This window comes from Gobio gobio, assembly GCF_949357685.1.
Source record: "Gobio gobio genome assembly, chromosome: 10".
NCBI classification, from domain to species: domain Eukaryota; kingdom Metazoa; phylum Chordata; class Actinopteri; order Cypriniformes; family Gobionidae; genus Gobio; species Gobio gobio.
The window spans coordinates 5,954,917-5,981,386 of NC_137116.1; the positions used below are offsets into that span (position 1 = coordinate 5,954,917).

The following is a 26,470-nucleotide window of genomic DNA, read 5'->3' on the forward strand; positions in this document are numbered from 1 at the left end:
GTCTAAATCCTGACGGGAAATCCTCACAGATACCATTTCTTTCTAAAGAGGAACATAGTTGTGAGGATACTGCCTTTTCTAGTATTTTTGCCAGAAAGGGTATATTTGAGATTGGCCTGTAATTGACTAATTCTGTAGGATCAAGTTGCGTTTTTTTAATAAGAGGTTTAATAATAGCCATCATAAAGGTTTTTGGTACATATCCCAATGACAAAGATGAATTAATGATATTAAAAAGAGGATCTATGACCTCTGGAAGTATCTCTTTCAGTAGCTTAGTCAGTTCATAAAGTTCATAAAGTCCTTACTTCTGTGCTGTTTGGAAACATCAGGGGCTTTATTCACAAAACATCTTAAGGCTAAAAGTAGCTCCTAACTTGCCGATTTAGGAGAAACTCATGAAATAATGGGCGTGTCAGTCTTAATTTTAGGACTCCTACATTTTTGCTCTAAGAGTATTTCACAAAGCATTTTAGCACTAAAACTAGCTCCTAAATCTGTGAAATGTATGAGTAGTCAAGAGGACTCCTAAATCACTAAGACCAAATCGACACTGTACACCATTGAGAAGATTATGGTGCTGAACCTTTTCTTCATAAATGCAATACATATTTAGATTGATAGATTTTAATCTATGATAAAATGCCAAAAATAAATCTTTAATAAAAAAAAAAACAATGTCTGATTACCTGTGGCAGTTGTTTACACAAGTTCACACTTACAAATGATTTACTAGAGTAGAAGAATATAATAAACGTATTTATCATGCTGTCCTAGGGGATTAAGGGCTCCGAGCTCGGAATTTAGCCCAAACCCAGAGTTCTCTCCCGTATCGGCGACCGAGAGTGAGGTGTCGGGGTGGCGGAGGGATGCAGAAAACTCGAGGTAACTAGGTGAATCAGCTCTCAGCTGTGTATACCTCCTCTCGCGCTGATTAGATAGACAGTTTGAATGTGCTCCTCACAAACTTTGTTTATAAAACATAATTTTCATTTGAATTCTACAATCTCTCGAGATGCAGACATGTAAGAGGTTGACAATTAGCTAAACATACTAGTTTAATTAGTGACACTAGGCCTACTTTTTAAAATCTTTATTTGAATATGGCAACATTATCATTTTAAAAACTTTATTTGAATATGGCAACATTCTTATTTTAAAAAGCTTGGCAACATGAAACCTCATTCTACAATATTTCTACAATTAAATTACTAAATTACCCCTATCAGCCAATCACTGTGTGTATAGTTAGTAAGTGTGATGACCTCATCCATAGCAATGAAGTCAACCCGCCCTTACTCTTAGCTTAAGACTTCTCTCTAGTCCTTAGTAAAAGTTGGTCTCAGCAGCTTTTTGTATAGGTTTTAAGAGAAAACTCTTAGCTAAGAACTTTTACTGCTATTTAGGAGAACTCTTAGTGGTAAGATAAAATGTTTTGTGAATACGGCCCCAGAAGCTTTATTTCTTGTTAATTTAGCCACTGTATCAAATAAATACCTAGGGTTGTTTTTGTTTTCTTCTAAGAGAGTAAAAAAATAAGCAGATCTAGCCGTTTTAAGGCCTTTATGCAATCATGCTCTCTTTTTGTTTTCTTCCAGTGCTCCATTTATTTGGCTGCTCTCTTAAGGGCCTGAGTGTGCTCTTTGTACCCCGGCGTTGGACTGTTTTCTTGAATCTTCTTTAAGCGCAGAGCGGCAACTGTGTCTAAAGAGAGAGTCAATATAGTTTCTGTTGCAACATCGAGTTCTTCCAAGCTATCTGGGATGCTGAGGAGATTGATCAGGAAGATTATTTACAATAGTTCTACCATATTTGTAACAAGGAGTCTGCTTTGCAGCCTTGGCTAAATGGAGTGTACATGGGACTAGATAATGATCTGAGATGTAATCTCTCTGTTTCAGAATTTCAATGGCATCAACATTGATTTCATGTGACAATATTAGATCTAAAGTATGATTACGACAATGAGTGGGCCCTGACACGTGTTGCCTAACTCCAGTAGAGTTTAGAATGTTTCTAAACGCCAATCCCAATGCGTCTTTTTCATTATCTACATGGATATTAAAATCACCAACAATTAGGACTTTATCTGCAGCCAGTACTAACTCTGATAGAAAATCAGCAAATTCTTTGATAAAGTGTGTATGGTGCCCTGGTGGCCTGTATACTACAGTAGCCAGCACAAAAATCATACAGCATTTATTATTAACACTAGATAATGTTACATTAAGCACCAGCACTTCAAAGGAATTATATTTTAAACTAGTCTTCTGTGTAATACTGAAGATATTACTATAACTTACAACAAAACCTCCCCCTTTTCCTTTCAGACGTGGCTTGTGTTTATAACAATAATCTTGGGGGGTGGATTAATTTAAAGTAATTTAATTGTCTGGTTTTAGTCACATTTCTGTCAAACACAGCACATCTAAGTTATGATCCGTAATCATATTGTTAACAATATGTGTTTTTGAGGAAAGTGATTGAATATTCAGCAACCCAAGCTTTATCATTTGTTCATTTGTATTATACGTGTTTTTTTAACTTGTTGAACATCAATTAAATTTTTACCCTTAAATGGGTTTGAGAGTTTTTTGTATTTACTAATTAAGGGAACAGACACAGTCTCTATATGATAATATATAGGTGAAAGAGTCTCTATGTTTTGGGATTAATCTGACTTCTGAGATGTGAGACAGCTACCAGCTACCATGACCTGGGCCCCAGTTAGTCAAAATTCAGCTCTAAGACCATGTTACATATAACTAGAGAGAAGAGCGGCACTATCCCAGGAGGGATGAATTGAATACCATCTCTTTTTAACAGGTCAGGCCTGCCCCAAAAGCTTTTCCAATTGTCCATGAACCCTATGTTATTCTGCGGACACCACTTAGACAACCAGTCATTGAGTGATTATAGTCTTGCAAGCATCTCATCACTCTGGCGAACTGGAAGGGGGCCAGAGCAAAATATAGCAGCTGACATTGTACTTGCGAGTTCAACCACACCTCTTTAATGTTAATTTTTGTGATCTCTGACTGGCGAAGTCAAACATCATTAGTGCCGACGTGAATAATAATCTTAGAGAATTTACGATGTAGCAATAATGCTCTGATTCAATCAGCCATCTGGCCGGATGGATTAAAGCTTGAACTCATCACAGCTCTCGTGACTTTCCTAATCAGATCATACATAAACAAAGGGCTTTGTGTGTTGATATGGCTATCTAAGTTAATTAACAATCCAAGGCGCCGTCGTGTCTTCGCAAGAGAATGGAGCGTTGAATTTTGTAGCCCCGAGACATTCACGTGACTTCACGTCCACACACACACATAGCAGAGCACACTGAACTGTCCAACACACACCCATTCAGCGTTATTTGAACCATGTGGACCAAAGCGGCCTCAATAACTTTTAAATATATATATTTGGTTGATTTAATGTCTTTATACGATGTATTAGAATAACTAGGGTGTTTACTGTATGTAAATCAAACTCTGTACGCCAGTAACTGTGGAAATCCTGTAACTCTGTATCCTCAAATCGCAGAATGACAGTGTGTGGTATCTCTGTTATCGCAGAGACCCGACTGTACCGAATCTCGTTCACAAATTACAACAAGATGCATTATTACAGAAGTACCAGCTTTCTAAGAATAGAGGCTTAAAATGATGACCCAATTGATTAAACAAGAGGAGGGGTATCCAAAAACAATGGAACACTCTCGCCTTCTGTCTCCCCAGACGTGATTGGATCCCTCCAACTCTCTGGGCGTCGGCCATCCCCTCTATAAGAACGGAACCGACCGTTACCCTCTGCATTCTGCCACTGAGAGAAGGGCCCCTGGCATTCCGCCACAACGAGGAAGACCACCCCGGCCTTCGCCACCCTGAGAGAAGGACCCCTTTGGCATCCCCGCCACAGAGAGAGAAACCGGCAGACTTCTTGAGCGACTTTCCTAAACTTCAAAGAAATTCTCCAGGGACCCACAAATCCTTGGCGAACTTCCCCGACGATTCAAACTCAGACACTTACACGAGAAGCCATAGTAATGCAAGCATTCTATTTCACAATCAAACTGCTTGTAAAAGGTTGTCTGAATTATTCCTGTTCACGACACAATTAATTTATTGAGGTCTCCGAAAGGGCTGTGGAGCTGTTTTTTCTCTCTCTCTCTCTCTCTCTCTCTCTCTCTCTCTCTCTCTCTCTCTCTCTCTCTCTCTCTCTCTCTCTCTCTCTCTCTCTCCCTCGTTAATTCTCTCTTTCCATCATTCTTTTTCCTTTTATATTATTCGTTAAGTTTGACTTTTCCTTGTTTGTACCATATTGTTTGTTTTCTCCTACATATATATACATATTTACCCCGTGTGACTCGTAGCTTTGTATTCTGTAGTTGTTTTATTAAAACCCAATAATTACTACTTCAGTAATACAAATTGTACAAAAATAAGAGATATTATTTGTCCTGATCAAGCAGATTAATGTTTCTTAAGGTTTGTAAGATTGATAATTGATGAAGAAATCAATTTGGATAAAGGTTACTTTTAAATGATTAAAGGTTCCGTTATAAGTTAATATTGTCAGTACAACAAGCAAATCATATTCATAGACTCATGAATATTTATACCATTTGAATTAATTATTCCCCGAAACTCATTGTTGTTACAACGATTAGCATCAGCCAGCACTTTTAAATTTGCTTTTATGTCAGGTGCTCGCCAAAATGAATTTTGGCGTGCATAAGGTACGCTGTTTTTCGCGTGCATATGATATGCACTTTATGGCGTATTATACGTACGTATCATATGCACGCGAAAAACTGCGTAGCATATGCACGCCAAAACTCATTTTGGCGTATACATTCCACGAGTTTGCACACTCATTGCATTGTCATGAAATCGTGTTGGGCTCCCGGTAAACATGTGACTATGGTGGCTGGCATCTCTATTTTCATGCTCCATGTAATAGAATCGCCCCTTTCGCTGACAGAGAAGTATATACTAAACATGTGACTGGCTGTGCAAGTGACAATAACAGGAGAAGATGACATGACTCGCCGTGTTTATTGAATTATCCAACTCACCACAATTGTTTGATGGGCTCGTAGAAGATGAACCTCGTAAGATGCGAAAAAACATTGTGATAAAACCATTGTGATTACATTGTGATATTTAGTACAGATGAGTAGAAAGTGTTTCTCATCCTCTATTTGCTGTAGACTCACTCACACACTGACTCACTCACTCACTCACTGAACTAGATTTGAACTAAATCCAGAACTTTAAAGCCCTTTTTTTAAACATACAATTTTACATTTAATTTAAAATCAAATTTTAATCACACTCACTGACTCACTCACTTACTAACTCACTCACTGACTCACACACACACACACAATCTCTCTCACCCATGCACTCACTGACTGACTCATGCATTCATTCATTGGCTGAATCCGAAATCGCCCCCTAAACCCTCATTCCCTACTTTAGTCCACTAATACAGTTCACTTGAAGGAGTGATTGAAAACAAGTGAGCGAATTCGGACAGCCACTGTGCGTACATCGGCTGTACACCTGTTATTGCGCTGCAATGTGAGATTGAATGAGTGCACTTAATAACGTCCACTATGGGTTCGGACACCACTACAAATCGCTGTCCCCTCAAATAATACCCTATTTGAGGGTATAGGGGGCGATTTCGGATTCAGCCACTGACTCACTCACGCACTGACTGAATCACTCACTCACGACTCACTCACCTCCAATTCAATTCAAATTACTTTATTGGCATGACATACTTAGGTACATATTGCCAAATAATTATACAAAGCAAAAACAAACACTCACTCACTGAAACAAAGTGACTTCTCAAACAGAAAAACACAAACACACACATTTACACTCTGAAGAATGTATGTAAAAGTAACCTGTTAAATGAGCTAAATGTTTCTATTCATTTGAATTACCATAGTTAAACTCCTCTAGGCAAATAATTCCCCATCATTAACTTCTTGCCCATAAGTCCCATTCACACCAAGAACAATAACTAAAGATAGCTATAACGTTAACTAAATCAGCGTCCACATCAGTGAAGGATAACCTTCTATTTATTATGAGCACTGCAGTTACAAGCATGGGCGTGGTAGTTGGGGGAAAAGTGGACCTGACTACCCAGGGCCCCGTCTAGGGAGAGGGCCCTTTGAAAAGTCTGGAATATATTTTAACATGGAACATGGGGGCCCATCAGGACTGCCTATGCATAGGGCCCAGGATTTTGTGCTACACCCCTGGTTACAAGTACAAGTCATCTGCCGCTTTAAATGCTCAAGTGCTGAAAGTGACTGCAACAATATATAGTTTCTCTGTGCCGTTATTTGTTATAGTTGTGGTGAGGACTGCAATTTTGTTATATTTAGAATGATTTTTAGAACTAGCCTATATCTTTACCATTATCGTTATAGTTATTGTCCTTGGCGTAAACGGGACTTTACTTATAATACAGATTTGTTCCATTTCCTTGGCTGTTCATTGGACTGCTTATGTTTAACATATGCCTTTAAAATCACAAAGTAGTAATAAAAATAATACAAATAAATATTTCCATCTTCCTCAAATGAACATTAACGACAGGCTTACAAAAAAAAAAAACATTAAACACTATATTAAAATAATTTCCATCACATCCTACATTAATGTTTTGAAAATAAAAAAATAACAGCATATTGTATTATAAACTTCATGTTTTCAGGAAGGAGAGAACACAAATAATGAGAAGAAGAGAAGAAAGCAGAGAAAACGGTGGGTTTTATTTGACTCAATATAAAAACCAACAAACAAAAACCACCACAAGGGGGAACAACACACAGTCCAGGGCAGGTGGCAGTACAGAAGACAGGCATAGGACCGCTCGGGCTGGACTGGAGGATGATGCTGATGTAATGGGTAATACACAGTAGCAGACATTAATAGTGGGTTATTACAGTCATAGTTATTTCATATTATTTTAATAAATAACTTTAGTTTAACATTGTTTATGGTCAAAGTAGATGGAAATGGGAAATAATTAATTAATGTGTTTCCTTGTTTTTATTTGGTCATGTTTATAGTAAGGGTTAAAATGTTATAGTGTAGTAGATCCGTTAGACTTGGCTCCATTATTCATGTCTCGCTGTATCGCGAGAATTGCGCTATACGGGTGAATGTTCTCAGGTGAGATCGCGTCATCGCGAGAGGCGCCTCAAACGAGTAAATGCCATCACTGAGAAAACATCACTCAATCAAACTTTTTGAGGGAAACAGGGCTTTTTCACAGGATATAGTAATTTGGGTAGGTAATAATGAAGTTTTTGTGGTGTTTTTTTTTTTTTTTTTTTTTTTTGTGGAAGTTGGAACTGGAATCTGATTCACACTCCGGAGTAGAAGGTGGCGGTAATGCACCTAAAGCTGGATGCCAACCGCCGTTAAAAAAGAAGAAGAAGAAGAAGAAGAAGAAGAAGAAGAAGAAGAAGAAGAAGAAGAAGAAGAAGAAGAAGAAGAAGAAGAAGAAGAAGAAGAAAAAGAAAAAGAAAAAGAAAAAGAAAAAGAAAAAGAAAAAGAAAAAGAAAAAGAAGAAGAAGAAGAAGAAGAAGAAGAATCTCTTGTGATTATTCTCCCTGTTTTTTCTCAGGTAACGGATCACTAAAGTGATCATAGTGCATTTAGAAAATGAGTTTAAATGTTGAAGACATGTATAGATATTAGTTGATAGAGAGTGAAAGTTTTATTTTATGATGTAGTTAGTACATATATACGTGGAGCACATGGCAGCCAGGGCTAACGACGAGTAATGTTAATATGGGTTTTACCACCTGGAAAAGTTCAAGGGCATTTATACATTTTGTAGTATGTTTCATACTGTTTCATACATATCTTGGTAACTGTTACCAGCTTTTGTAAGAAGATACACAACTGTATTCATGTGTTAGTCACTAATGGTGACAAATGAGATGTTGTTTGAGAACTCTTTGCGTATGGTAATACGTTTATATTCACAACAAAAAGGAGACGTATATATGTATCTATATATTACTGTCTGTGACCAACCTGTTTGTGAATATGAGATGTGTGTGTTCAATATGAAATATATACGAGTAAATGCCATCACTGAGAAAACATCACTCAATCTCTTGAGATTATTCTCCCTGTTTATTCTCAGACGTAACACTGACATGTCAACTGGACACAGGCAAAACCCTGGAACCTTAAACTTGGGCTCTTCTAAAAAGATAAAGACAATACCAGAAAACGCTTCAGTTACTAACGTAACCTCGGTTCCCTAAGATGAGGGAACGAGTATTGCGTTTTGCTAAAACGCTTGTGGGGGAATTCCTTTCCTCGAGATATTGAAGCAAATTTTTGTCCAAAAATACCTTTTACACGCAGTGCAGCTGCACAACTCTCAGCAGGAAGCAGCTGCGTGCTGATTGGCTGTGCCGCTGCAACTGCAGCAACCTATAGCGAGACCGCGGGGCGGGACGGACCAATCAGGTCCTTCTAAATTCCCGCCACAAAGGGCAACAGAATTTGCATAGCCAAGGGTATATAAGACCCCGTCTCGCAAGGTTAGTCAGGTTAATCGACTGAAGCGACTCCTGAGCAAGTAAGCAAGCACGGCAAGCAAAATGCAATACTCGTTCCCTCATCTTAGGGAACCGAGGTTACGTTAGTAACCGAAGCGTTCCCTTACGAGAGTACTCTCGTATTGCGTTTTGCTAAAACGCTTATGGGGGACCAATGCAAAACGCTGTGCTTGCTTAACGGCTCTAAAGCCGACGACACCAAACCCAGGCCAACCTAGGTGGGCCCGTAATATGATATCAATAAGTCCCAAATGAGCCAGACCTGAGTCGGGCCCTAAATGAGAATGAACACGATATACATGTAATAATATAAAGTATAGACCAGACATAGTTGGGCCAGGAATAATGAGTGGCCAGATAATTCGAGCCGTATAAGGAATGTGCTTATGACTTATACAATATTTAACCCAGACCGGACTTTGAGCCATAAGGGGTTAAATCTGTTTACACAGCAAGAAGCCCAGCTTGTAAGGCCGGAACATCTAAATTATAGAATCTGATAAAAGTGGACGGGGAGGCCCAGCCTGCCGCCGCATAGATATCATTCAGAGAAATGCCAGTAGACCAAGCCCACGAAGAGGCCATGCCTCTTGTAGAATGGGCTTTAATGCCTAAAGGGCAGCTGAGATCTTTAGACTCATAGGCCAGTGAGATAGCATCCACTATCCAACGTGACAAGGTCTGCTTTGTAACCGCGCACCCTCGGGTGCGGCCACCAAAGCATACAAAGAGCTGTTCAGTTTGCCTGTAAGCAGCGAAACGCTCTATGTATATCCTCAGCGCTCTGACAGGACAGAGCAAATTAGCATCTTCTTCATCTAACGGTGATGAAAGTGCTGAGAGTGAAATGACCTGTGCTCTGAACGGAGTTGAAAGCACTTTAGGTACATATCCATGTCTTGGTTTGAGGACGACTTGGAGTCGTTTGGCCCAAATTCCAGACACGAGGCGCTCACAGAGAGCGCGTGCAGATCACCCACTCGCTTAACTGACGCGATCGCCAACAGAAAAGCGGTCTTTAGTGACAGGAGCTTTAAGCTCACCGAATGCAGAGGCTCAAATGCAGAGCTCTTCATGGCATCCAGGACCGTGGACAGGTCCCATATAGGGACTGAAGGGGGGCGAGGTGGGTGAAGCCTTCTAGCCCCTTTAAGGAAGCGAACAATAAGATCGTTCTTTCCCAGTTACAGTTAGTGCTGGGCGGTATGACCAAAAATGTATATCACGGTATTTTTCTAAATTATATCGGTTTCACGGTATATGACGGTATTTTTTCCCCTATGCATGACCGGATGTTAATCACATTTTCTACTGATTAAGAGAGGAAATACTGCAGGAGATTGACTAGAATGGCCTGTTTTACTGTCTTGATGAGTGAATATTATAGAAAAATTCCTCACTTAATAGGCCTACAGGTTTACAAAGCCCCACAAAATGATGCTGTGGAGAGACAACAACAATAAAACACAGACCTGCAACATGCTCAGAGTCATACTTACAGACACCTGAATATTAAAAGTTGAGTTGAGGGCACCTTAAAATTTTTAAAAATCTAACCCTTTATAACAACAAACTGCCAAAAGGAGGAGAAACGCAGATATTTGCAATACATTTAAGAGCACTCTCTGAACGAATGACACACATCAGTTTTAAACAGAAAGAATAAAGCAGTTACTCTTTGCCCATATTTCTTTGAATTGTCAGTTTATTTATTCATTAATTTACATCATTGTCTTTTGTGTAGCAGAATAACCCATCGTGTCAGCGTGTTCGTGATCAGACGGTTGTATCATACATTTAATTTTAATAAGACGTGATGAAATATGCACGCATACACGTGTCTGGTTCATGTCTAGAGCACTAGAGTTTATGAAATATGTCCATAAAAAACTCAAATGCGCTCGCTCCGGTCTATATCAGTGCTATATGATCCATGTGGTGAGCGTTGTTAAACCCATCGCGGCATTCCGCGCAGAAACCGCTCTCTCTCTCTCGCGCGCCGCATGTAGTTTGAATTCATCACTGTAATCAAGGGCTGAATCCGAAATCGCCCCCATAACCTCAAATAGGGCATTATTTGGAGGGGACAGCACTTTGTAGTGGTGTCCTAAACCCTAGTGGACGTTATTGAGTGCACTCATTCTATCCCATTGCACCGCAATAACGAGTGTACAGCCGATGTACACACATTGCCTGTCCGACTTCACGCACGTTTTCATTCACTCCTTCAAATAAAGTGATAACGTAGGGAATAGTGAATAAGAGAATAGAATTCAGGCATAGGCTGTGCTGTAATGCGATCTCAACTGTGCTCTGACTGCTCTTACTACAGCGCATCAATGAAATGGGTCCCCTCTCAAACAATGACGCGCTGCGCCACGTTCCGTTGTTTAAGCGACATATACCGGTATTCCGGTATCATCAAAATTCATAGCATAACAAAAATAAATACCGGTATTCGGTATGAACCGGTATACCGCCCAGCACTAGTTACAGTCTGTTCACTTGAATGTGATACGCTGCTATAGCAGCCACATAAACTCAAAAAAGGATAGACTTCGCGCTTTACACCAGTCCGAAAAGACTGACCATTTGCCTGAATAGAGCCGCCTGGTCGCGGGGGCTCTAGCTTCAGTAATAGTATTCAATACATTTTCAGAGAGGTTCTCATGTACCCGTTGATGGGCCAGACATGAAGCGCCCATAGATCGGGACGGGGATGCCAGATCTGCCGTTCCGCCTGCATGAGGAGGTCTCTCCTCAGCGGGAACGGCCATGGAGCTGCATCTGTCATCTGACTCAGTGGTGAGAACCAAGGTTGATTTCTCCAAAGCGGGGCTATTAAAAGCACAGCGCATTTGCTCTCCCTGATCCTCTCTATGACCTGAGGTAACATTGAGATTGGGGGAAAAGCATAAAGAGGAAGGTTGGGCCATTCGTGGGCCAACGCATCCTTGTGCTTGGAGAAATATATTCGGCATTGAGCATTGTCTTGTGAGGCGAAAATATCCACTTTTGCCTCTCCAAACCTGCCCCAAATTGTCTGAATTGTATGTGGGTGAAGAGACCACTCTGCAGGGGACACTTTGCCCCTGGACAGCATGTCCTGACCCAAATTCAGAATGCTTGGCACGTGAGTCGCTCTCAGCGAGCTCAGATTGTGCTCTGCCCATATAAGGACTTCTTCCGCCATTGTGTGCAGATCGATAGATTTCAGACCGCCTTGGAGATTTATATAGGCTACCACCGACCTGCTGTCCATTTGGACCAGGACATGGTGGTGCTTTATGTACGGAAGGAAAGCTCTTAGCGATAGCGCGACCGCTTTCATCTCTAGACAGTTTATGTGAAGGCTCTTCTCCGAGTCTGACCAGAGACCGGAGACTGGCCTGCCCTCGTGAAGGGCTCCCCAACCTAGGTTGGATGCATCTGTCGAGATAACTTTCCACTTCGTAACAGTGCCCAAACTCACGCCCGTCTTGTACCAGACGGGATTTTTCCAAGGAGCCAGAGCCAACACACAGCTGTGGTCTACCTTGATTTGCAATCGGCCCGAGAGCCATGCGTGAGCTGGAACGCGGCAACTCAGCCAGTGCTGTAGGGGGCGCATGTGTAACAGACCTAGTCTGAGAACTGGCGCCGCCGAGGCCATGAGACCCAGCATCCTCTGAAAGTGTTTGAGAGGAATGCGTGCACCGGACCTGAGGGAAACCGCTCGGTTCTGAACAGAGAGCACGCGCTGTGACGTCAGCCGCGCGCTCATCTGCAGTGAGTCCAATACTGTTCCCAGAAACGAAACTTTCTGTGTGGGAGACAATGAACTCTTTGCCACGTTGATTCTGAGTCCCAAGCATTGTAAATGGTTGAGAAGCCAAGATCTGTGGTTTAATAACTGTATCTCTGACTGAGCTATTATGAGCCAGTCGTCGAGATAGTTGAGAATTCTCATTCCTCGAAGACTCAGCGGGGTTAGCGAAAGCGCGGTGGTCTGCGAGCAAACTGTAGCGAGTAACCTTGTTCTATTATGTTCAACACCCATCTCGAAATGCCGGGAATGGCCTGCCAGGCCTCGGCCTTCGAAGCCAGGGGCTGAATTAATCTGTGGGGCGAGTCGCTGAGTAACAGGGATTTTGCGCCAAGTTGGCGCTTATGAGGGGCATGTTTCCCGCCGCCTGAGTGCAGGGGGCTGGGGAACATGGGGGAGTGCTTGAGCCTACTGTGCTTGGCACTGCCTACAGAGAAAAAGCTCTTTTTGTGACTCATATGGGTCGCCGTGAAAACGGCGTTTGTGCACAGGCGAGCGCGCTTGCTTGCGGGCTCGTTGGCTGTAAATGTGGTGTTCCCAGCCACCTTGAAGGGAGCTGGGGAACGTTTTAGAAGAGAGCGATGTGGTACACCGGCCGAAGCGGGCGCTATCCACCTTCTCTTTACACCTCTGGCTAGGACGGCTTCGGAGGCTCAGGTTTCGGCACATTGCTGGGTCGGGGACCTCGATGCTCCGGCGGTCTGCTGCGGCTCGTAGAGCGGGAACGCTGTCCGGGCTTAGAAGCCGCGCGAGGCTGGTGAGCTGATGGCGCCGCCATGGTGGGCTGGGCTGGTCCAGCTTTAGCGTGACGGCTAGCGGAGGAGCTGGAACGCTTAGGCAGGAAATGTCCCATTGCCTGCGAAGCCTTCTGTGCCTCAGTGAAGCGCTCTGTGAACCCAACCACGGCGGGACCAAATAATCCTGAAGGCGACATGGGCGTGTCCAGGAAAGCGGTCTTGTCCGCGTCCTTCATTTCGGTCAGGTTGAACCACAAATGGCGTTCCAACACCGTCAAGCTGGCAATACATCTGCCGATCGCCTGAGCGTTGGCCTTGGTGGCGCGCAGGGCCAAGTCAGTGGCGTCGCGCAGATCCTTCAGAGCCTCGTTGTCAGGAACAGACTCATCCAGGGAACGGAGGAGTTTGGCCTGGAAGACCTGAAGCACCGCCATCAAGTGTAGCGCTGACGCCGCCTGGCCGGCGGAGGCGAATGCTCGACCGGCGAGGCTGGACGTAGTGCGGCAGGCCTTGGAAGGGTGCACAGCCTTTGACTGCCATCCTCTGGCGGAGGGCGGGCAAAGGTGTGCAGCGACGGCTTCCTCGAGGGGAGGAAGGGCTTGGTATCCTTTTTTCTGAGCGCCATCGACCACCGAGAGTGCTGAAGAAAAAGAGGATTTGGCGCGAGAAGAAAATGGTGCCTTCCACGACTTTGTTAGTTCCTCGTGGACTTCTGGGAAGAAGGGAGCGGGTCTTTGAGCGGTCGGTTGACGGCGGTTCTCGAAAAACCACTCATCCAGTCAGCTTCTCGTGAGCTCCTCGGGTTGAGACCAGTCAATGCCGAGGTCGTCCACGGCCTTCGTGAGCAGACGCATAAGCTCAGCGTCGACTGAGGTTATGGCGCCGCTGGCCGTCCGCGTCAAAGTGGCGTGCTCCGAGGCGGTCTCCGACCACCCGCTTTCGGATGCAGCAAGGGAAAGGCTGTCATCCTCTTCCTCCTCCGGTCCGCCGAAGGAAACCGTAGCAGCCGCCATGCGAGGGTAGCTGTGCTGTTCCTCGACGAACAATACGGGCGATGGCGAGGCACGCAGGGACATGCCCGGCGTGTGCTCGTCAGAGCGCTCCAGGGGGCCTCAGGTCGCGACGTTTCTTCTTCCGTGGCTCGAGAGGCTGAGAGCAAGGGACGGGATTCGAGTTGAAACTGGCGAGCCAAGCCCGAAGGGTCTGCAGCATCAGTTCGTCGCACTCCGGGCAGCCGCCCTGGTTGAGTACAGCCTGCGTGTGGTCTCGTCCGTGACATGACACGCAGATGATGTGCCGATCCTCGTCCGCGATAAAATCTCTGCACGAGGCGCAGGAACGAGACATTTGGAACAACATCTCGGCTCTTTTTGAATGTGTAAAACACAGAAGGTATATATAAAAGGATATGTGCCGGATGGCGCAGCTGGAAGGCAGGCTGAAGGCGGAGAATCCGACGTCCTCAGGCTGCAGAGTTCCGCTGGGTGCGTGTCGACGGCAGGCTTCGATCCGGAGCTCAGCGATAGCAGTCGCTGAAGAAGAATTAATCTGACTAACCTTGCGAGACGGGGTCTTATATACCCTTGGCTATGCAAATTCTGTTGCCCCTTGTGGCGGGAATTTGGAAGGACCTGATTGGTCCGTCCCGCCCCGAGGTCTCGCTATAGGTTGCTGCAGTTGCAGCGGCACAGCCAATCAGCACGCAGCTGCTTCCTGCTGAGAGTTGTGCAGCTGCACTGCGTGTAAAAGGTATTTTTGGATAAAAATTTGCTTCAATATCTCGAGGAAAGGAATTCCCCCATAAGCGTTTTAGCAAAACGCAATACGAGAGGGAAGGGACCCAAGGGAACATGAGTGGCATGATCCTGTCACAAAAAAAAAAAAAAGTGGATTTGTGCTACTCGCCTGTTCAGAAATAATTTATGACTGAGATGGTTAGTTTTCGTTTTGATTTAAACATGGAGAAAATAATGCAGGTTTACAGAGGTTAAAGAATAGTATTGTTTATGCATTTTTTTTTCATAAACACCCCCCCCCCCCCCGCCCCGCCATTATTCCTTGTAAGCTAATATTTGAGGTAACACTTTATTGTAATAGGCCCTGTTAGACATTTATTTTACTACGTAATGTTCAGAAATCATTTATGACTGAGATGGTTAGTTTTCGTTTTGATTTAAACATGGAGAAAATAATCCAGGTTAACTGATATCATAATGCAGGTTTACAGAGGTTAAAGAGGTGATTTTGTTTCATAAACACCCCCCCTCCCACTGTATTCCATTTATAAAAGCTAATATTTAAGGTAACACTTCATTTTGATAGGCCCTGTTAGTAGTTATTAGTAGACTGTCTGCTTAATATCTGCTAACACTTTATTTTTATGCCCCCCAAAAGACGTTCTATTGACTACAAGTAACTTTGCTAGTAGGGCTGATCGGGGCATAACCTAATGCGGGGTTAGTTGTAACACACATGGTTTAAAACTTTTCACACATGCCAGCATGACGAAACTTAGTAAATTTACTAGTTGCCATATCAACACTAGTCTGCCCTTTCATCGTTGCTTGCAGCTTTAATTTTAATCTTAAATCTGTTATTTAAAGCTGCTGTCTAACGTTTTTTGAGTTCAAGATTTACAAAAATGATATAATGAGAATGTACAACATGAATCCATTTTCCAAACCGTGTTTTTGTCTTACCCTGAATCATTATGGTACACTTATAATAAGTGTTTATTTTGGGACTATTTCAGACCGGTCTGGTAGGAACCGCTTCGGAGGAGCACAGTCCCTGCGTGACTCGCCATAGATATAAACAGAGAGAAGTAGCTCCGGCTGCAATGTTCTTCCGCAAGACGCATGCAGTTCTGTTTATTAACCGCTAGAGAGCAAAAAGTTACGGACTGCAGCTTTAACAGTTGATATAGTTCTTTAATGAACCCCAGTTGCGCAGGTGGGGCATGTTGTCAACTCTATTATATTATTTTATGAATTATATAGACCCTTTTCACAGACTGTGATGACGCGTTCTAACGGTCATTAATATCGTAATTCCTGAAAAGATTTTTGTATTTACTTTTTTTATTTTTTATTTATGTACAGTACATTTATAACACTAATACTTTGTATTATATTACTTTTTCAACAAATTACAAAAAACAAGTTACCGCTGGTGTTTCTAATACAGCTTCTATAAGAGTGATGGAAAAAAATTACATCTTTCTCTCTTTTTACTGCCATTATCAATCTCACTCTTTTTTCCCCTCTTTTTAAAAGTTGTGAAATCACTATTGTGGAGTTTTTCTTGTGCCATTTGAGCAAATGGGAACACAAAAAATATATTTAATGTATACTCTCATTCACAGCTATAAATGTTAACCCAACTATGACGACTTCCGCTCTGAGAAACCCGGAAATGTGAAAAGGGTCTATTGAGAAACCCTGAGAAAGAGGTGAATAAAGACAATGTTTAATGTTCAGAAGTTATTATTATTATGTTTTGAACTATGTGTTTTGCGATGTGTCAAACTCAAAAATTTGTTTATTTTTAATTATTAAAAAATGACATTATTTGATATGAAAAGGTTAATAATTGTATTTTATTGACAAAATATTTCAGTTTCAGGGTAAGACAAAAACACGGTTTGGAAAATGGATTCATGTTGTACATTCTCATTATATCATTTTTGTAAATCTTGAACTCAAAAAAAGTTAGTCACATAGCACTTCCATTCTTTCTGGGTAAATCAAGAAAAAAGTATACACTGTATTAATGAAACAAAACCACATAACTGTACTATACATGTGAAATCAATGTGGAACGCCAGTCTCTCGTGAACACGTGTACGACAGTTAGCAGAAGTTAGAGATTACAGTTTGTAAAATTTTATATATGGATATTTTTCTTACACAAATGCATCGCTTCACTTCAGAAGGCCTTTATTAAACCCCAAAGCCGTGTGGAGTACTTTTATAATGGATGGATGCACTTTTATGGACTACAAAACAGTAACGTCTCGGTTACGTATGTAACCCTCGTTCCCTGAGGAGGGAACGGAGACGTACGTCAGTGACTGACGAATGGGGGTTTCGCTTAGAAGCCAATCATCTTCGAGAATTTAACAGCGCCCAATGGCGTGCCAATGCCATGGGCATGCGAAATTTGCATGCGTAACTCCGCCCCACCGTGTGGGTATATAAGGAAGTACGCTGGCAACATCGCATTATGTATCTGCTGACCTGAAGACCTTAAGACCTGAACTCCGCGTTCCAGCAGCACAGCTGATGTGGCTAAGGAACGTACGTCTCCGTTCCCTCCTCAGGGAACGAGGGTTACATACGTAACCGAGACGTTCCCTTTCGTTCAGTCACTCCGACGTACGTCAGTGACTGACGAATGGGGGTTCCAGTATAACCGCGCCACTCAGCTGTCATCCAGTGCCCTGCGTAAGTGTGAGATCCCGCCACTTAAGGCCGTAGGACTCCCACTTATCACAGGATTACCAAGGTACACTGGGAAGCATATCCCAGTGAGGGAATGCCAATGATGCCTACCCGTGGGGAGGACTTAGAGAGTACACATATGACCCGCTGTGGGCTGCATATGGGAAACTCTAGGGTACCAGCCGAAGGTGGATTTTTAACCCTAGGGGTGGCAGGGGCTTGCCAAGGGAAAGACACCTGCTCACTTAGGAGGCTTACGGTGGAAATACTCGTGTGGGGGTCGCCGGAGGGGAACCATGCACACGGAGCACCTGGCCGGACATGAGGGTCTGGGCTCGAAAGGGCAGACTGAACTGATGTCGCCGTCGACAGTGCTGGAGGAGCTCAGGGCTCTCGGGGAGCTCACCTGAGGAGAATATCGCACGTATCCAGTCCGTGGAGTGGAGTGGCGAGCAAGCGAAGACACCAGAGCCTGGTCCATTACCGGCCCCTCGGGGGGGGGGGGGGGGGTACATAGTCGGACACTGGCTCCACTCGGAGATTGTAGAATCTGGCGAATGTGTTGGGTGTCGCCCAGCCTGCAGCTCTGCAGATGTCTGTTAGCGCCATGCGCTCGAGCCCAAGAGGAGGCCACACTCCGGGTGGAGTGTGCCCTCACACCAAGGGGACATGGTCGACCTTGCTGCTGGTAAGCCAAAACAATGGTGTCCACTATCCAGTGAGACAACCTCTGCTTTGAGAGAGCTCTTCCCTTCCGCTCTCCACCATAACAGACAAAGAGCTGGTCTGAGGTCCTGAAACACTGCGTCATGTCTACGTAAGCGCGGAGAGCGCGTACTGGACAGAGCAATGCCAAGGTTGGGTCTGCCTCCTCCAAAGGCAGCGCTTGCAGGTTCACTACCTGATCTCTGAAGGGAGTGGTAGGAACCTTGGGCACATATCCAGGTCGGGGTCTCAAGGTCACGTGAGAGTTAGCCGGCCCGAATTCCAGGCACGCTTCGTCAACCGAAAATGCCTGCAGGTCCCCGACCCTCTTAAGAGAGGCCAATGCGGTCAGCAGAGCCGTCTTCATCGACAGAAACTTAATATCGACCGACCGCAAAGGCTCAAAGGGAGGCCTCTGCAGAGCACTCAAGACTACTGAGAGGTCCCAAGAGGGAACGAGAGGAGAGCGAGGAGGATTCTGTCTCCTCGCACCCCTCAGGAACCTGATGATCAGGTCGTGCTGACTTACCTTTTTGTCTCCCAATAGGTCGTGATGGGCAGATATTGCAGCCACATACACTTTCAGGGTGGAGGGAGACAGCCTTCGCTCCAGCCCCTCTTGGAGAAACTCAAGCACGGACCCGATCGGGCATTTCCAGGGGTCTTCTTGGCGGGAAGAGCACCAGGTGACGAAGAGGTTCCACTTCAACGCATAGAGGTGTCATGTAGACTCTGCCCTAGCGGAAGTGATGGTGGCGGCCACCGTAGGTGGCAGGCCACTCAAACTTGCCGCGTCCCGTCCAGAAGCCACACGTGGAGCTTCCAGAGCGCTGGACGCGGGTGCCATAGGGTGCCCCGTCTCTGAGAGAGGAGGTCCGGTCTCAGAGGGATAGGCCAGGGAGGGGCTGTCGCAAGGAGTAGCAGTTCTGAGAACCAGGTCTGGCCGTGCCAATACGGGGCGACCAACATGACCTGCTCCTTGTCCTCCCTGATCTTGCACAGAACTCGTGCGAGAAGGCTCACTGGGGGAAACGCATATAAGCGTAGGCCCTGGGGCCAGCTGTGCGCCAGTGCATCCGTGCCGAGCGTGCCCTCGGTCAGGGAATAGTACAGGCTGCAGTGGGAAGAGTCGTGGGAGGCAAACAGATCTACCTGTGCGTCGCCGAACTGTTCCCAAATCAGCTGGACCGTCTGGGGATGGAGTCTCCATTCTCCAGGAAGTGGCTGAATCCGTGAGAGCTCGTCGGCTGCATGGTTCAGTTCTCCCGGGATGTGGATAGCACGAAGGGACCTCAGGTGCTTCTGACTCCATAAAACGAGATGGCGGCGAGTTGAGACATACGGCGGGAGCGTAGACCGCCCTGGTGGTTGATGTACGCTACAGTGGCCGTGTTGTCTGTCCGGACAAGTACGTGTTGACCCCTCAGCAACGCTCGGAAGCGGTGCAGGGCGAACCGTACTGCCAGCAACTCGAGGCAATTGACATGCAGAAGGCGCTGGGGTCCTGTCCAGGAGCCCGCGGCTGCTTGTCCATTGCACATGGCACCCCAGCCCGTGGAGGAGGCATCTGTTGATACAACAACATGCCTGGAAACTCGTTCTAAGGACACGCCGGTCCGTAGAAAACTGAGGTTCGACCACGGAGTGAGTGTCTGTAAGCAGGCCCAGGTTACTTGGACCCGGAGCGTGCCAGACCGCCATGCCCATCTCGGGACTCGATCGCGAAGCCAGTGCTGAAGCGGTCTCATATGTAGCAATCCGAGCGGCGTCACCGCGGCTGCAGATGCCATTTGCCCCAGGAGCCTCTGAAAGTGTTTCAGTGGAACCGCAATCTTGCTCTCGATTTGACAGAGGCAAGTCAGCAGAGACTGCGCGCACTCGCTCGTAAGCTGCGCGCACATGGCGACCGAGTCGATCTCCATACCGAGAAAAGAGATCCTCTGCACGGGGCAGAGTTTGCTCTTCTCCCAGTTGACCCGAAGGCCCAGGCGGGCTAAGTGGTGGAGAACCAGATCTGTGTCCGCAAACCTGCTCTCGAGAGTGACTCATTATGAGCCAGTCGTCGAGGAAATCAGGATGCGAACCCCGTGCTGCCGGAGGGGTGCAAGGGCTGCAGAGATGGACAGAGATAGCCCGAATGGGTGGACCGCGTACTGACATACCCGCCCCTCGAAAGCAAACCGTAGGAACGGTCTGAGTCGAGGTAGGAGACATGGAAGTAGGCGTCCTTCAGGTCGATCGCTGCAAACCAATCGACCAGACAAACGCATTCGAAAAGGAAAGCTTGAACGGAAAGCATCTTGAACGGAAGCTTGTGTAGGTAACGGTTCAAGATGCGCAGGTCCAGGATTGGTCTTAACCCACCGGTCTTTTTGGGTACAATGAAGTAGGGGCTGTAGAACCCGGACTTCATCTCGGCTGGAGGGACAGGCTCGATCGCACCCTTCGCCAGTAGGGTGGCAACCTCCGCTCGCATGACAGGGGCATTAGCCCCGACCATAGTAAGCGGACTCCCCGGAAGCAGGGAGGAGCCTGCGCGAACTGAATCGCGTAGCCGCGCCTGATTGTCTTCGCGATCCAACGGGACAGCCCTGGAATCTGAAGCCAGGCTCCCAGGAACTGCACCAGCGGGGTCATTCGGACTACAGACGTACCCGGTGTGGGGCAGCGATGCAGCGTTACCGACCCGGACTAGGGAGGCTGTTGGGCGTCCCGGTGTGGGGGTGCGGTTAACGGCTGCGTCTTGACAGAGGAGACCAGGGAAGGACGCGCGTTCCACTGGGGTCTGCTCTGCCAGGAGGCTGGCGACAGAGAGGGATGCGAGTGGCGTGACCCGTGGGTGGCGCACACCGTCATCACCGGTCTCTGGGTCCTCAGAGACAGGAACATGAGTTCTTCCCAAGCGCTGCTAGCCCGGGGGCCAGCAGCGGAAGGATTTTCCCCCGGCCCTCCACCGGGGGAAGGAGAGGCCCTGCTACCATCCCCTGGGAAGAACTGGAACCCATCTCTGAGTTGTCCACCTCCAGCCTGGCGTTTAACCAGGCTGTAGAGCGGACTGGGCGTCATCCTGCAACCACCTCCACGGCGCGGCCCAGGTGAAGGCTGCTGCTGGGCCGGGCGGGAGGGGGGAGGGCGCCCTCGGCGGTAAGCGGGCTGAGGCGACTGAGCCGGCGGCTGGTGCAGCAGCTGGCCGCCGGGGCAGTACATGTTACAGCCTCAGTCTGCTTTCGGGCGGCCGAGAACCGTTGGGCGCGGTTCCCAGCCGTACCGCCGAAGAGGCCAGCCTGGGATATGGGCGAGTTGAGGAGGCGGGCCCGCTCAACGTCCTCCATATCACCAGGTAAGGCCAGGTGTTCTCCCGGACCACAGCTGTGGACATCGCCCGACCCAGGGAGCGTGTGGCCACCTTCACCGCCCGGGGGGCGGGATCAGTTGCGGCACGCAGCTCATTGAAGAGCCCTGGGTCGGCTCCACCCTTGTGCATGTGCAAAGGGGCGGCGGCCTGCCCGTAGCTCTGCAGGACCACGCCACCGAAGTAGACGAGCCCACAGGCTTTGGGAGGGTGCTTAGGACAGCCACACCACGCCACGTCAAAGCCCTCTGTGGACACCATAGTGCGCAACAGAGAGTTCAACAGGGTGGAAGAGGCGGCCCCAGTGTTCCCTTAGACCGCGGCCCCATCAAGGGCAGAGAAGGCGGAGGAGGCCACCAAACGATCGCGGGAAGCACGGGGACTTCCGGGACCGCGTGATCTCCTCATGCACCTCGGGAGCGAAAGGCATTGGGGGCGGGGCCCAACAGCTGTCGGGTGCCGCCCCCAAAAACCAATCGCGCAACCACGAGCACTCGCGACTGGGCGGAGTTCCACACCAGCGCGAGACTCGTGGCTGTCCGAGATAACATGACTGTCAACTTTAGGTCGGATCAGGCAGCGCTGACACACCCGGAGGCAGAGCACAACCTAATCGTCATCCCCAAAGGACTCCAGCCCACCTTGGGATGCGGCGATCGACATCTCACTGCTATCCGAAGCGTGAACTGAACGAACGAGGCGTCAGAGATGGGCCGCTGTTTCAGTCCAACACTCGGGAAGCGATGTGCGAGAGGGGGCGTGGCCCGAATGATCGTCGGGGTTCTTAATACCACGGCACCGCCCTCAGGTCACCCTGGCCACCAGCCAAAGTACCACCTCTCCCGGAGACGGTAGATAGGGGTGTGGCAGAGGGGACTCTCTCTCCTCACGGAGATCACTGAGTCTCGACCACGACATTGCGATGGTCACGTTCCCGCAGTGGGAACATGACACATCCACAAACACTGCCCGAACGTGCTGAAGCCCAAACACATCGAGCAGTGAATGTGCCCATAGCAACGGAGATCGATCGCACCCGGAAGTGCACGGGCGAACCGTCTTGAAAAAGACGTGCCACGCGCAAGCTCTTTTTGTGAGAGGAAAGCTCTGCAGAAGTGCCGAAGCGCCCAGGGAAACACACACACAGCTGTTGCAGATCACTGCACAGATCAGCAGGCAGGCAGCATGAGATCGCTGGAACGCGCTGTCACACCAACACCCTGGAGAACCGCTCGTCTCGAAGACTGAAGAGAGGACTTCAGAAATCAGGCTTGTAGGAGTGAAGAGATGCTCTTGGCTCCAAAGCAGAAACACAATGCGATGTTGCCAGCGTACTTCCTTATATACCCACACGGTGGGGCGGAGTTACGCATGCAAATTTCGCATGCCCATAGCATTGGCACGCCATTGGGCGCTGTTAAATTCTCGAAGATGATTGGCTTCTAAGCGAAACCCCCATTCGTCAGTCACTGACGTACGTCGGAGTGACTGAACGAAAGGGAACAGCCATTAACTGCCATTATAAAGCTTGGAAGAGCTAAGATTTTTTAATATAACTCGGATTGTATTCGTCTGAAAGCAAATATTTTTTTAGCAAATATTTGGCTGCAACCACTGACCAGTTTTTCGTTCGACATGATACATCAAAAATCATGCATGTAAACATATACGCATGATGTGCTCAAGTCTTTTTTTTTTAATGCAAAATTTTGTTTAATTCAAGCATTTACATGCTGAATGTTTTCCTGTTGATTGGATTATTTCAGGTCTACACCACCCCTATCAATCTGATTTTTAATTTAATTTGAATCAGGGTCAGAAAGATCGATAGAGGCTTCTACTAGCCCGATTGAGCCATCAATCTGATTACGCACAGATTATTTGAGTGCATGTAATGTAGTTTGAACTGACGCTGTTAAAACGGGATATGAAACCATCAACCAAAAAGAGCACCACAAGAGCCAAAGATACCTTTATAGACATTCAACCATGCAGAGTGATGGGAGTAGCCTTTAGAGTTCCCAGCCAAGCAGGTGTACTCTCCAGAATCCTCTAAAGACACATTCCTGATCTGCAGTATCTCCATCTCCTTATCCGTAGTGTTCACGCCTGCCGTCTAGAGAAAAGAACCACAGGATGAACCAAGAGGGATCCGGGAAAACCCACAAGAGGAGAGAGAGAATGCTTTGCATAACATTTTGAAGCATGTTTTTGGGTCCTTGTTGGGCCCCTGCCCATACTGCTCTCATGACATAACACGGTTAAAGTTTAAAAAAAACATGGACAACAGGTTTTGACAACAAGTGTAAGATTAAATATTGTAAACTGTCACTACTTGACACACTTAGGACAATCTCAGACTAGTGAAGAGGTTTTACCTTCAAGATCCAAACGTACGGCAGTCCGTCAGGGCCGTATTTGCTGCCGTTCACCTCGATGTGCTTCAGCCACTGGATGTGTGGCTGAGTATCGCTGAAGACTTTACATTCAAACTCCACGTCACTTCCCACCACTACTGTACGGTTAGCAGGTAACCCCGCCTGAAGGATCGGCCTGTGCAGTGAACGCTCTGCTCACACAAACACATTATACAGTGTAGTTAAAATGAGCCTAATTAACATAAAAGATTTTTACTCTGATTAGCTTTTTTGCCTCTTAAAGAATTCAAAGTTGGGGTCAGCATTGTGAAACATGGAATATTTATAAGATTTCCATTAAACACTAATCTCAGAACTTGGAGGGAGCGGCCCATTTAACATGCAGACTAGAAACATAATTGCTGTAATTTGGCAAAAATGAGTGGAAATGTTTTTTGAAGAAACAGCCCAACTCTCAGGCCTACTGACCAAAAGAAGGCGAATACAGACAATGAACTTGAGCAATGGAATAAGTTGGTATGCTCTGCACATCACAAAGTCCAAAAGTACGACTCAAGAGTGTTTTGTGTGTGAGTGTAGGACAGCAGTGAATTGTTGCTGGAGTGATCCGAATTACACAGCGAAAGCACACTGACATGAACACAACAAAAGTTAAGATTAATACTAGGAAACTCAGGTTGACAATGACAAGTTAATTAATGATGGTGGAAGCAAAAAGGTATTGATTATCATTTTAATTGTGAACGTTGACTGTACAATTTAGCTCAGGAATCGGCAACCTTATGGCACGTGTGTTAATTCACTTTAATAGTATTTATAGCTCCTAACTTAATAAAACAGGCTGTACACTATATTGCCAAAAGTTTTGGGACGCCTGCCTTTACATGCACATTAACTTTAATGACATCCCATTCTTAATCTGTAGGGTTTAATATTGAGTTTTCACAAGGTTTAGGAGTGTGTTTATGGGAATTTTTGACCATTCTCCTAGATCCGCATTTGTGAGGTCAGGCACTGATGTTGGACGAGAAGGCCTGGCTCGCAGTCTCCGCTCTAATTCATCCCAAAGGTGTTCTATCGGGTTGAGGTCAGGACTCTGTGCTGGCCAGTCAAGTTCCTCCACACCAAACTCGCTCATCCATGCACAGTCATGTTGGAACAGGAAGGGGCCATCCCCAAACTTTTCCCACAAAGTTGGGAGCATGAAATGATCCAAAATGTCTTGTATATTGCCAATACTTTTGGCAATTCAGTGTACGTCTGTGTGCAAGTTTGAGGGACTTTATTTGGGTTGCTGATGCCTGATTTAGCTTGTATACATTTTGGGTACTGCTGATGATAAATAGATAAAGCTTAGCATTAAATTTGAATGCAAATGTTCTGTTGTGCGACAAAACTAAACTAATCTTTTCTCAACAACTCTGTGGCTGCACAGGAATGTTGCAACCTAGGTTGATTGGAAATATGGGCTTCCATTTACATTTCTGAAGAAAACAAAATATATGTATAATGACCTTGACCAAAATCAAGCACATTGCAATTACAACCTCTGAATGTCTCAAGAGGACTTGATGGCATAAATGTATGAGTGTCTTGTGTGTGAGTGACAAAATCCAGTGGTGTGTATGGTGCAAATTATGTCACAGTGGCCTCTGTTTACATGGGTTCACTGATTGGCTGATGTGACAGATACCTTCATGAATAAATCAGTGCAATATAATAAAGGCATCAATTAAGTCCATTGAGTCAGCCAATCAGATTTTGAAATGAATGACCTTATTCCAATTACTCTAATCTCATTTTGAGCCACTAACCATGTCTCTAACATGTCTAATGTGGCGTTCACACCGGTGAATCGCGCGTGACATTCACTGCACAACAGATGCGAATTCGCGTCATGGGCGGGGCTTCCGCCAGCAGCTCGTCTCGTTGAGAAATGGCTGACATGGGTTGTGTTTACATGTCTTTTTTTTGCTAATATCTACTGTTAATGTGTGACAAAACGTAGTTTTAAGACTTTTTCAGTCGATAATGTAGTTGTTTAAAGCTCAAATCTGTGGTTTATTTATATAAACAGTGCCTATTTGAACATTTTATCTGCCGTTGTCGGAGCTGTGAGCTCCAGCGGACAGCGGCGCTCAGCGCACGTGAAAGCCGGCGAGGGCAACCTTTCCTCGGCCAGTCCTTCTGCCGTCTACCGCTGGCTCTGATGTCTCTGTGGTGTGTCTCGAGCTATAATTCGTCTTGTAACGGCCGATCTTTGGTCTCATGGATCTATAATTTGTTCCCTGGCAAATCGTTTAGGCTGAGGGCAAAGATAAGTTTCATTACTTTATATTTTTAGGCTATAACTGTAAGTTGCAGTTGTAACGTTAGCCTACTAGCACTGACTTTGAATGTTTGACTGCATTGTTTGCTTTATTTCATATATAGC

General features: G+C 46.0%; 1 protein-coding gene across 4 annotated transcripts in view; it reads right to left on the reverse strand.

Moving 5' to 3' along the window:
- Positions 1-5,760: 5,760 nt before the first annotated feature.
- The window catches only part of LOC307133022 (fibroblast growth factor receptor 1-A-like), a 30,642-nt gene continuing 9,932 nt past the window's right edge, over positions 5,761-26,470 (reverse strand). For 2 of the 4 annotated variants that reach the window (XR_013817353.1, XR_013817354.1), the window contains 4 exons: positions 24,037-24,227; positions 23,630-23,774; positions 6,285-6,929; positions 5,761-6,118 (listed from right to left, as the gene is read on the reverse strand). Coding sequence is in view for 2 of the 4 variants with exons in the window: in XM_079827752.1 (XP_079683878.1) it covers positions 6,814-6,929; positions 23,630-23,774; positions 24,037-24,227 (452 nt within the window). In the remaining 2 variants the exon portion in view is untranslated. Of the gene's footprint in view, positions 6,930-23,629; positions 23,775-24,036; positions 24,228-26,470 lie in introns of all 4 variants that reach the window. The other 2 variants (XM_079827752.1, XM_079827751.1) reach the window with 1 other exon arrangement.